Consider the following 12,911-nt stretch of genomic DNA (forward strand, 5'->3'; position numbering starts at 1 on the left):
CACAATGGCTTTGTGTATTGTGAATGATGGTCTGTTGAACATAATCATATTGCTTACTTCACTAAGAATGATCTTCACAATTAACTATCCTCCTGCAAGAGCGAATGAATACAGAATATAACTTATTAATTGATTTCACAATCATTTATTTATTTAGCAACAAACACTAATTGATCTTACCACTATCTCAAAATCAAAAGTTGGAATGTTTGACACCTATCTTAAATGCACAGGTAGCAAAACAAACATCCAGACAGTTCCCCTATTCTTGCCTACCCTCTGAGGCAAGTCTGTTGTTATCTTGACAACTATATTCATGCAAATTTTCAATTCTGTCAATCCCACTAGAAACTGAGGCATGGTACTCTTTATATTTGATGTAAATTCTGCACTTTAATGCCTACAGAAAACTGGCAAGCAATTTGGCTGTGCACAAGTTCTATATGTGGCCATTATATGGCCAGTCTATTGCAACTATTTCAGATATGTATGACCTGTGCAAATTCTCTCTATGAAGAAAAATGAATTGATTGAATTTTTATGACAAAATTTCAGTTTGTTGTTTATGATGATTTGTTTCAGGAAACCCTCAAGTTGTTTGAAAGTTACGGAAATCTTATGAAACACCTCTTTTTTTATGGGAAACATGGCTACAGTTGGAATATCAGAAGCAATCTGAATGTGATTCCTCTGATCATTTATGCTGAATTTTCATTGCTGTTGAAGGTAGTAATAGCAACTACAGACATTTATTTGACTTTCAAACACTTGACAACTATATTTTAATTTATACTTGGCATACCAATCTTCACTATTTATTGTCACAGATGCCTTCTTTGAAATTAAACTGACCACTCTTCATATAAAGTCATGCTCGCAATATTTCGACATGCATGTCGAACTCTGCTCAAGATGGTTCGTGTATATCAGCAACTGTTAAACCAGGAGCAAAATTCGTGAATGTGGTAGAAGACATACACAGAATGTGCTAAATTCACGGAAAAAGACTGTGTTGCGATAATCGCAGGAGCAAACGATGTTTATTGCAACGAGGCCAGCACATTCATTAAAAAGCTACTCGTATTGCTGCAGTTATTACAGCATACAAACATAATACTAACAACTGTACCCACGAGATATGACCTAGCAGACTGGTCTTGTGTGAACAGAGAAATTCACCTAACGAATAGTAAACTGAAACACTTTTGCACTAAGTTTACGAATGTGACACTACTGGATACAGACAAGTATGAGAGACATTGCTTCACAAAGCATGGACTACATCTAAATCAGTTTGGCAAAAATAAACTAGCAGCAGACATTGGAAAAGCTTTTCATGAAATAATAGGCCTAAACAATAACGATCATGAAAGCAGACCAGTCATAGCCCTAACCAACGAGGGAAACTAGTGAGCTGGGCCAACTCTAGCAGGATTTGGTCCAATAACAAAAATCTGCAACAAGTAATTAATACACAAACGAAAGTTCACTCAAACAGCAATACAATTAAAGACAAACAAAAGTTAACAGTGTCTCATCAGAACATAAGAGGCCTATACTGCAAGCTGGATCAGTTCACAGCAAATATAGAAGACACAAAAGGTATAAACAGTGTCCACATTCTGTGTCTAACAGAACACCACATCACTGCTGGTATTGAACTGGTCCCTATTCCTAACTATGTTTTTTTGGCAACGTCTTATTGCAGGAACTATATGGACAAAGAAGTAGTAGCTGTATATGTAAAAAACAACGTCTTGTTCACGGCAATAGATGTAAAAAGATTCTACTTTGAGCTACATTTTGAAGTATGTGCTATAGAGGTGCCAGACACTGTCTCCAGATTAACAGTTGTGGCAGTTTACAGGGCACCATCTGGTAATTTTAAAGTGTTTGTTAAACAATTAGATACTCTTTTGTTGTACTTAAGTAGAAAAAATAGGGGCATGGTAGTTGTTGGGGATTTTAACACAGATTTCTTGGTTAATTCTCCCTGCAAGGTGGAGTTTGAAAATCTCATGTGCACGTACAACCTTGTTCCCGTGGTTAGCTCGCCCACCAGAACCACAACCTCTTCCAGTACACTCATTGATAACGTTTTTGTTGATCAGAGTAAAGTCAACCATATTAATATTGAAATGGTTATAAATGGTCTGTCTGACCATGACGGACAACGAGTTATTTTCAACAGCTTGGGAATTCCTCTGAGTGACACCTCACATAGATGGAAAACAGTAAGGAAAATAAGTGAGGAAGCTATTCAAACGTTCAGATCACGTCTTCAGCATACTGACTGGACACCTATTTATCTAGCAGAAACTGCTAATTCAAAATACAATTTATTCACAAATGAGATAGCAGGTACCTTCGAAAGTGTATTTTCAAAAAAGTCATACAGAGTCCAACCTGCTAGGTCTGCAAAAAAACCATGGCTCACTAAGGGCATCATAGCTTCCTGTCAGAGAAAAAGACAACTCTACATAGCATCAAAGACTTCTAACAACCCTGCTCAGCTAAAACATTATAAACTCTACTGTAAAATTCTTGCCAAAGTAATTAAAAACTCTAAAAGTATGTGTATAGCATCTGAAATTACTAATTCTGAAAATAAAATTAAAACAATCTGGACTGTAAACTACACCAAAGACAAAAATATTGTTTTGACTGTTGACAACTCAGAGATAACTAATAGTGAGGAAATTGCTGAAATCTTTAACCAACATTTTTTATCTGTCCCAACACAGATAGGTTGCCATGGTTCTGTAGATAAAGCTGCCTGTATAATGAAAAATAATTTTCCAGAACCTTTCAGTCAAATAAGTGTGCTTTTCATTACTGCCAATGAAATCAAAAAAATCGTACAGTCTTTGAAAAATAAACATTCTGCTGGTATCGACGATATTTCAAGCAAGCTGTTGAAGGCTTGCTGTAGTGAAGTGACCGAAGTTTTGTCTCACATCTGCAACACATCCATGCAACAAGGAGTGTTTCCAGACAGAATGAAATACTCTGTTGTCAGGCCCCTGTACAAAGCAGAGGATGCTACAAATGTGTCAAACTATCGCCGTATCTCCCTATTAACAACATTTTCAAAAGTCCTAGAAAGAGCTCTGTACAACAGGATTGTGGCACACCCTGATGACCTGAACATCATTAACAGTCAGCAGTTTGGTTTTCAAAAGGGAGTTTCAATAGATAACGCAATTTTCTCATTCACAAACGATGTTCTAGAGTCTATAAACAGCAAGAGGCTGCCAATTGGTGTCTTATGCGACCTATCAAAGGCGTTTGACTGTGTAGATCACCAGATACTCTTCAAGAAGGCCTGTCATATGGAATTACAGGACCTGTGGGGAACTGGTTAAAATCGTACCTTGAAAATAGGAAGCAGAAGATTATTCTAGATGTTTCAGATAGTGTATCACAATATATAGTGGACTCTGAGTGGGGAATTGTGCAGCATGGAGTGCCACAGGGATCAGTGCTTGGGCCCTTGCTGTTCCTCATATATGTTAATGACCTGCCTTTATCCATCAATAACCAGTGCAAATTTACAATGTTCACTGATGATACGAGCATTGTGGTGGATAATGTGTCAACTACTGACTTAGAATCTGAGGTCAATGATATCCTTAAAGAAGTTCTGGGTTGGTTTAGTATTAACTCCCTTTCAATAAACCTGAAAAAAAAAAACCAATTTTATCCAGTTCCAGACAACCCACAAAAACCCAAAAGAAATAGTTATCACACAGAATGATCAGATGATAAAGCAAGTGTACTTATCAAAATTCCTAGGCGTATACATGGACAGTAAGCTGAACTGGGAACATCACGTTCTACAAACACTAAAACAGCTGACGTCGGCAACATTTGCTTTACGAATTTTGTCACGCTTCAATGACATTACCATCTCAAAGTCAGCTTACTTTAGTTAGTTTCATTCAGTCATGTGTTATGGCATCATCTTCTGGGGAAATACACCTGCCGCAAAGAAAATCCTCACAGCACAAAAAAGAGCAATAAGAATCATTTGTGGTGTACCCCCACGAACCTCATGTCGAAATCTTTTTAAACGACTTGAAATACTGATAGCAACATTTCAGTACATATATTCACTGATGTGCTTCATAATAAATAACCCCACTCTGTATGAAACTAATTGCCTACATCATGAACATAACACCAGAAGAAAAGAGGATTTCCACTGTGAGTTAAAGAACTTGACACTTATTCAGAAAGGGGTGAAGTACGCTGGAATGAAAATTTTTAATTCCCTACCCAACAGCATCAAAAGTATAAGGAGTAGTACATCAGTATTTAAACGTAGCTTGAAAAATTATTTACTTGAGACCTCACTTTATTCACTAGAGGAATTCTTTCAGAGAAATAAGTAAAACCCAGATTGGAAAGATGTTTTTAAATTTTTTGACACTGTTTACTGTTAAACTAATGTAATAATGCCCTAATGTAAAAATTCCTGTTTTTCTCATTTCCATTTTTGGGTCACTTTTAAACCCAAAGTGGGAAGTTTTGATTACTGTTCAAGGTTAAAATAGATGCAATAATGCCCTAAATATGAAACAACTATCTTCACATTTATGTTGACTAGTTTTTAAGCTAATAAGTATGACTTTTGTGCACTGTTATTAATACTATAACAATGTCTTTATTCTATGTATTTTATTATGTACATTGACACGTTCCACATTGAGTGACTTGCTCACATGTACAGATCTATGGAACAAGTATATAAATAAATAAACAAATAAATAAATAAATTGGTGGTAAAGAAACCATTACACTCAAATCAGATTTCTAAACTGGCATGGAACTGCAGCTGCTCAATGTGTATTCAATTACACACCAGTTATGATCAGTCAACAATGTTATCTTTTCCAACAACACTTTCTTGCTAGACGCAGGTATGATGTAATCTTGACAATTGTGTTAACACAAATTTTCAATTTTGCACACGCACACACACACACACACACACACACACACACACACACACTCTCTCCACCCCCTGCCTAAAAATACTTAATAGACACATTCTATTTAAAGTGTATGAATTAATTACCAGTATGTGCAGAAGATCTTCTAGTCCTTCGTCGACAGGGAGGTCGCCCACGACCTCTGGTGGAGCTATTTCCACTCTGTGCACAAGCACTGCGTCCACCACTCCCCGGGGATTTGTTCCGACTAGATGATGACGTGACAGAAGATGGAGTAGTAGAGCGAGGTCGTGGAGGAGCTGTTGTTGACGAAACAGAATCACGTGAAGGTCTCCCACGGCGGCTAGGAGTTTGACGAGCACCCTGCAAGAAATTAAAGGATTTAAATTTCAATACATACTGCTTCAGAAATACCTCATACTTCTATAAGAGGCAAGGCAACAGGATATTCACTACATTACTTTCTCTTCAGTACTTTTACGTAAATCATAGATCAAAATTAACAGTAAAACAATTTTATTACTGAGCAATGTGACCCAGTGGTTAGCGCAATGACCTCACATTTGGGAGGACGACGGTTTAAGCCTGCGTCTGGTCATCCTGATTTAGGCTTCCCACAATTTCCATAAATCACTTCAGGCAAATGTCGAGATGGTTCCTTTGAAAGGTCACAGCCGACTTCCTTCCCTAATCCAATGGGATCAATGACCTCACTGTTTGGCCTCCTCCCCAAAATTAGCCAAGGAACTAATTTTATTAAACCAGTGGTCTTCAGTATTTTCTGGATGATACAAATTCTGTTGTGTATAAGCTTTCACCACAATTACAACTAGTGTTGCAAGCAAGTTTTCTTCCTTCTTTTCCCTTTTCTCCTGTTTTGCCATGTCATTAAATGTATTATTGATGTATTGTACAGAGTGATTTTTTTCCAGCATGTACAAATCCTAGGGATTAATCGATGAAAGGATATGGAACAGGAAAGGTCTAATGAACTTATGTCTGAAAATGCAAGGTTTCCATGTCAAAGAGAATTTATTCAGTCATACATTGTTACAGAGACTGCACTTTAATGTGTGCTGTACCACACAAACACTGTTACAGCATGTGATGAAAATGGTTTCCATGTGTCTCAAAGCATGTATCTACACACCGTAGCATGTTCTGTCTCACACGTTCACATCGATCAGGCTGCATCCAAACAGTGTCAAAGGCAGCATGAATATGCTGCTCCAGTGTCTCCACATTTGGAGTAGGCTCTGCATAAATGATACTTCTGAGATGGCTCCATAACCAGAAATTGCGTGGGTTGAGAGCTGGTGAATGGGCGGGCCACACAACTGGACTACCCCGTATCTGAGCTTTCGACTAAGGAAGACATAACTGCGATGCATCCAGCCGTTAATTGCGAAGTGGGCTGGAGCACCATCATGTAGTAGCCACTAACCCATCAAATCATCAACAGAACTACTTCCAGCAGGGGAGGCAAAGTCACCTGCAAGAAATGCCAATAGTTCCAGCATATTACGCAACATGGAAGGAAGACTAGTCACGAAATGTGTTCGCCAATTATCCTGGCCCACACATTTTGGTTGCACCGATGCTGATGATTCACTGTCACCATACCAGGGGGTTCTGCGTACTATCCCACAGATTATTGTTATGGCAGTTGAAGATACTACTCCACGTAAAGGTGTCCTCATCTGTGAAAAAGATAGATGACAGATCCCAAAATTGAGGTTGCCTAGTTAAGAAATCAGTGACAAAACTGCTCCTGATGTGGAAAGTCTGTCACTGATAAGCCCCGTACATGCTCTCTAAGTGATAAGAGTGGTAACATTTGTCATCAAGAATGTTTCAAATGGTCATCTGGCTTACCCTGTACCGGGAGGCCAACTGCCTGGTACTGACATGGCAGTCACCTTTCATGTGTCAATCATGTTTTCCTCCGAGTCTCGTGTCTGAACATTTAGTGTATGTCTCATTACTTCCAGCTTCCTGAAACGACCCTGTCAGGTAAACGGTGAAACACTGTTGCGAACATTGACTGCTGTGGTGGTGGTTGGTGGGGATAGGTCTTCTGATGAAACCTTGCTGCACGCTGCCCACGCCCTTTTGCCTTTCCATAAGTAAACACCATGTCGGCAACCTCTCGATTTGAAGACAGCTGTATGCTGTATCACATTCACTACAGGGTGAGTCAGCAAGGGAAATGAATCTGACACAAGATTACCAATTATTATGGCAGGAGAGGGTGTTAGGGCATGATGTATGATGAACAGTACCATCCTCTAGGAGGAAACCACGCATACTGTAACTGTGGCTTTTTGTGACAACACCTGTTAGGCCACAGTCTCTGTAACAAAGTATGAGTGAATGGGAAATACACAGAAACCATGCATTTCCGGACACAAGTTCATTAGATTTTTTTTGTTCTGTATCCTCCCACTGATCTATCACTAGAGTTTGAACCCTGTATAAAGCATAGTTGTTCATCACAATTATCGTCGTAACACTCTTGTTTGCAGGCAACATTGTGACTGCAGTATAATTTCATTTCCATGGAAACATTGCAGGCAACATTGTGACTGCAGTATAATTTCATTTCCATGGAAACATTATTCTAATCCATTTTTATCTCATACATAACTATGTTGTAGATTTACTCAGACTTCTGCTACCACCTTAACTATGAAATTGAATAAATTTTCTTCTTGTAATTTGTCACGTAGCACAGGTTCATGAAAATCACTCAAATAATGGAGTAATTAGGCTTCTGCAACTTTTTCATCTGTGTCTGATGTCAACTTACAACACCATTTCTCTTTATCTGGTTTATAGCACACCATACCTACCATTCTGAAAGCAAGTTTATTTTCCTCGAAACAATTTGAAGAATGCATTTATTGTCTCGAAAGTTCTAAGTTAATATTAACTCTTAATCTGTAATAACAGTTTCTTTCTTTTTTTTTTTTTTTTTTGAGAGAGCATCAAATTCTACTTTTCTTTGACAACATACAGAACTCAAATGTCAATCACAAACCTACAGGCAGCTTGTCTCAATGCCTACTATATAGTTGGTGGTTGTTCATAAGCAGTGACAATGCTGTCTTTATAACCACGTGTAGCATTCCAGGAGAAATCCTTGTGCACAAGATTTATGTACTACAGCAACAGAATTTGCTTATTGTATCATCCTCTTTGCAAAATCGGTTTTTGTTTCAAGGGTTAATTTCTCAGAATATCCATGATGATGTTTCATGTTTTATGATTTTTAAAATACTGTCCTTTGCTTCCTGTCGATTGTAGTCCATGGTTCTCGTTTGCTGAAGCAATGGGTTTTTTTGCTGTTTAACATTTACTTGTATCTATATTTCCTAAGTATGTAATACAACAGACAAAAAGAAGAAGAAAAACCACTAAGTAAAATATTACTTATGATTATACCATCAGACTTTTATTAGTTACATGTAACTTTGTCTACGGCAAAACATTCATGCAATTGAAATGACTACAAAATATTAACCAAAAATTATTCAGACACAAGGAGGTGACGAAAATATGGAGTGGGCTCTAAACACAGGAAAACTGCATTTAAGAGAGAACAGTTTATTATTACAGCAAAAAGTCTATTGAAATATGTTGATATAGAAGGAAAACGATGATAAAAACAAAAAATTCTAATCTACAGCAGACATTTTAGTTTAAAAGTGAAGGCTGTGCTTTAGTTTCTCCCATACTATGTTACAATCATATACATGCACTTTACGAAGTACTGCAAAGGGAAGCAGTGACTATAACCAAATGAAAGCTCCATGCTAAGCATTCTGACATCCTTGGCGCACACACACTACACACACATAGCATTAACCACTCAGCAGGCACAGATAAGATTTACTTAGTGAAGGCAGCTTTCTACTTTGCACTAAAGAACAGAAATCATGAAGAGCAGAAGCCTTTCTTTACCAAAATTTACATGGTATGATAAATCCATGAATGAATAATGAATATGAAAAATAAATGTGCTACTCATTGTGTTCCTGAGGTGTCTTCTGTAATTTTTCACATTCAGACTATCAAGTGAACAAACACTCTGCTCAATGGAAACTGCCCTAAGTAGTTGTGTCAACTGAGTGGTTAAGGGTGGGAGTACTGGCAAGCAGGCGCTGAAAGGGTGCCTTCAATTTACCTGAACCTGTGATTGCTGCTTCACACGTTTCGCTCTAGTTGGACTCCAGCTCAGATTGTCAGCAATTCTGCTACGCTTGATCCACTCATCGTAACGAGTGTTCCAGCCAGTATAATGGACCAGAAACAGATCGTCGTCCTCAATTTCTAGCACCTACAACAACAATGGCTCTTTAGCCAAACCTCAAAAGCAGAGGCAAAACTGCATGAATCTCACCTCATGCTGAAATGATTTGCTGTACCTTCATTTCCTATGCATACTAGCAAGTGTGGATTAGTACATTAACCTACTACCCTTCATTTCAAACTGAATTCTTGCAACTGGGTTATTTTGGAGTGTGAAAAAACTTCCAAAACCTACAGCAAAATTTAGTAGAACTGGGAACTTCATGTACAAAGAAACTGATGAATTTTTCTGAATGAAACACAGACACAACTAACTGATTCAAACGGTAAATCTCAACCAAATACAGATCATTTCTAGGTCAGTTTGGAGTGTTATATAGAACAGTAAATACAAAGAGAAGATGGCTATGTAAGAAACTACCACTTTAGTAACAGCTTGTACCTAACACCAGAAAACAGAGGGACATATACACAGAGAGTACTAACCATTATCCCCAGTGCCAACTAAACACACCACCCAACATCAACAAACAGCGCATAACGTGAGTGACATAAAGCAGGTGTAGTCTTACCTGATTTTTTTATTTCTTTTTGCACAGACTTCCCCAACATGCAATGCAAAATTCTGGACACAACTAGTGTTATCTTCATGTCTCTATACTAATTTCAACAAGACAACACAAATGTGAATCATTACCCAAAATCTACAAGTGCATTTTTCAGGATTACTCTCCAAATGTACTGGTATAGTAACTCAAACACATACAATATGCCTGTAGATGTATAGGCATTGTACGAGTTAACCTAACTTCACCACATGAGGGAAATGCTGATGAACATGAGTGTGCTAGAAAATATTTTGCCCGTGCTGTGGAAGCGAAGCACAGAAGACACTGTAGAATGAAAGGAACATTGTAGTTTTATATAAATATATGTAAATATGGGCTACCAGAAGAAAGCAAGCAGGAGAAATATATAAAATAGGGATTTCAAAGGAGGCATTATATGATTCTAGTCAGCAAATCACTGTGTGATACAATCACTACAAATGTGAAATATAGTTTTTTTTATCTTTTATCTACCTTTATAGAACTGTGCACTGCTCACATAGTGCAATTTGAGTATGCAATGCTTAACAAAGAATAATTACTTAATAGAAATTTTAAAATCTGCCATTTAAGCAGGCTCTTTCACTCTGAATAAGCTAGATCATTACCACCATGAAACATAGACGTATGTTATTGTGTCAATTATCTCCATTTCATTTACAAATGAAAACCTTTGTGAATCTAGGAACATGTTAGATCACCACTATGGACTTATAAGGAAGATATAGCCACAGAAGAGTAGAAACAACTGATGATTAATAGTAACAATACAAAGATAAAGAAGAGAAGGGCAGAGGAGAAAGCAAGAGGACAGGATAACGCAATTCAGTCTATTTCAAAAAGACAATGATAAAATGTCATGTTTGTTCACTACAGACCTGTGAGAAGCTTATGATAAAAACGTGAAGAAAATGCTGATGCAATCAAAAAAGCGTAACCACCTGAAGTCTCAGTTAATACTTTCACAATTACCTTTGAAAAATTAACATTATGGACAGCAAACCAGAATATGGAATATTTGTTTCACACCATTCCTATCAAATGAGTCCACTGAAGATTCTATAAAATTTCTAAAATTATGAGCGTTCTGAATAGCTCGGAAAACAAATATATTACCTCTAATATATTAAACACATTTTACTACATACAACCAACAAAATAACTTTTTCAATACCACTATTTAGTATCAATCTGACAGATGACTTAAGGTGTTAATAAAAAATAAGTTTTTAAATAATGTACAAGGCTGGTTTGAAAAGTTCTCGAACCACCACGAGAGGTCAGTGCTAGCGCAATGAGTTCTGCACATGTTATTCATTGGACTGTTGCCTGTAAACATGTGCCACGTCAGTGCTCTAGGAAGAGAGCTGTGGCGGTGACATGGCCCAGTTGTTGTTCCCGCATAGTGATTTGCGAAGATTGAGGGGGGGGGGGGGGGGGAAATCGAGATTCAAGCAGTGATTAAGTACTTCGTGAAGAAAAGTATGAAAGCAAAGGACAGGGGACTGCTCCATATTTGACTGTTGCCAAGTGGGAAAATGAATTTAAATTTGGTAGGGAGAGCTTAGATGGTGATCTGTGCAATGGTTGGCCAAGATGTGTCACTATTCCAGAAATCACTGCAAAGTGCACAAAATGGTCATGGAGGATTGCTGATTGAAAGTGTGTGAAATCAAGTTTTCCAGATGTCATCTGAAAGGGTACATCACATTTTAACTGAAGAATTAGAAATGAAAAAAATATCTGCAAGATGGGTGCCGCAACTCGTGTTGCTGGATCATAAACGCGTGAAAATGGACATGTTGGAACAATGTTTGGCCTATTTTATAAGAAACAAACAAGATTTTTTGTGTTGGCTTGTGACCACAGATGAAACTTGGGTGCACTACTGTACCCCAGAGACAAAACAATAGTCAAAGCATTGGAAACATGCTGATTCTCCGCCACCAAAAAAAAGCAAAGAAAATTCCTTCGGCAGGAGAGATCATGGCATCAGTGTTCTGGGCTGCGAAGGGAATTCTGTTTGTAGATTATCTCTCCACTGGGCAAACAATTACTGGAAAATACTATGCTAACCTCCTGGACAAATTGCAACTAAAGATACGTGAAAAAAGGCCAGCAAGAAAGAAAGTCATCTTCCATCAAGACGTGCTGTCGCCATGGCAAAATTACACGAACCAAGGTATGAATTGTTGCCACACCCGCCTTATTCACCTGATATAGCTGTCAGACTTCCATCGCTTCCCAAAACGGAAAATTTTTTTTTGGTGGACGAAGATTCACTTCAAACAAAGAATTGATAGCCGAGTTGACAACTATTTTGCAGGCTTGGTGGAAACTCATTTTCGAGATGGGATCAAAGCACTGGAAAATCATTGGACTAAATGCATTAATCTACAAGGAGACTACATCGACAAATAAAAAAAAAGGTTTCAGTGATGTAAGTACTTTTTTCTCTATTCCATTCTGAGAACTTTTCAAACCACCCTCATAGCTCCATTAGATATTAACAAAACAGAAGTCAATGGCAACAAAATTACAATCTTAGCATAAACATTTAATGGTTCATTACTTTTTATGGGTGTGCTTGATTGCTCAAATAACAATACTAGCAATATTTTATCAAGTAAAAAATTGAAACTGGAACTCACCATATAGAAGAGATTGTGACACACACACACACACACACACACACACACACACACACACACACACACACACACACGACCAACCAGTCTCTGGCTGCTGTGGCCATCCAGAGACAGTGGTCATGTTTTTGAATTTGTGTGTGTGTACGGTCTAATTTGGAAGAAGACCTTTTTGTCAAAAGAAGCTTACTTGTTAACAGTCTTTTTGTTGTGCCTGTCTGTGACAACATTTCCACTATATGGTGAGTAGCAATCTATCCTTTTTATAATACTGTCATTATTCCATCCTGGAGTTCATGTAGTTTAACTTTTAAATTAGAAAGAAGAATTCCTTTTCTGAAAATTTAAATGTTGTTGGAAAGTTCTTGTAGAACACAAATACTTTAGAT

General features: G+C 37.7%; 1 protein-coding gene across 1 annotated transcript in view; it reads right to left on the reverse strand.

Moving 5' to 3' along the window:
- Nucleotides 1–12,911, reverse strand: part of LOC124622025 (AT-rich interactive domain-containing protein 4B-like) — a 157,185-nt gene that overhangs the window by 39,920 nt on the left and 104,354 nt on the right. The window contains exons 17-18 of the mRNA XM_047147619.1: nucleotides 9,142–9,294; nucleotides 5,081–5,318 (exon numbers count right to left, since the gene is read on the reverse strand). Coding sequence (XP_047003575.1) covers nucleotides 5,081–5,318; nucleotides 9,142–9,294 — 391 coding nt within the window. The remainder of the gene's footprint in view (nucleotides 1–5,080; nucleotides 5,319–9,141; nucleotides 9,295–12,911) is intronic.

This window comes from Schistocerca americana, chromosome 1 (genome assembly GCF_021461395.2).
Source record: "Schistocerca americana isolate TAMUIC-IGC-003095 chromosome 1, iqSchAmer2.1, whole genome shotgun sequence".
In the NCBI taxonomy this organism is placed as follows: domain Eukaryota; kingdom Metazoa; phylum Arthropoda; class Insecta; order Orthoptera; family Acrididae; genus Schistocerca; species Schistocerca americana.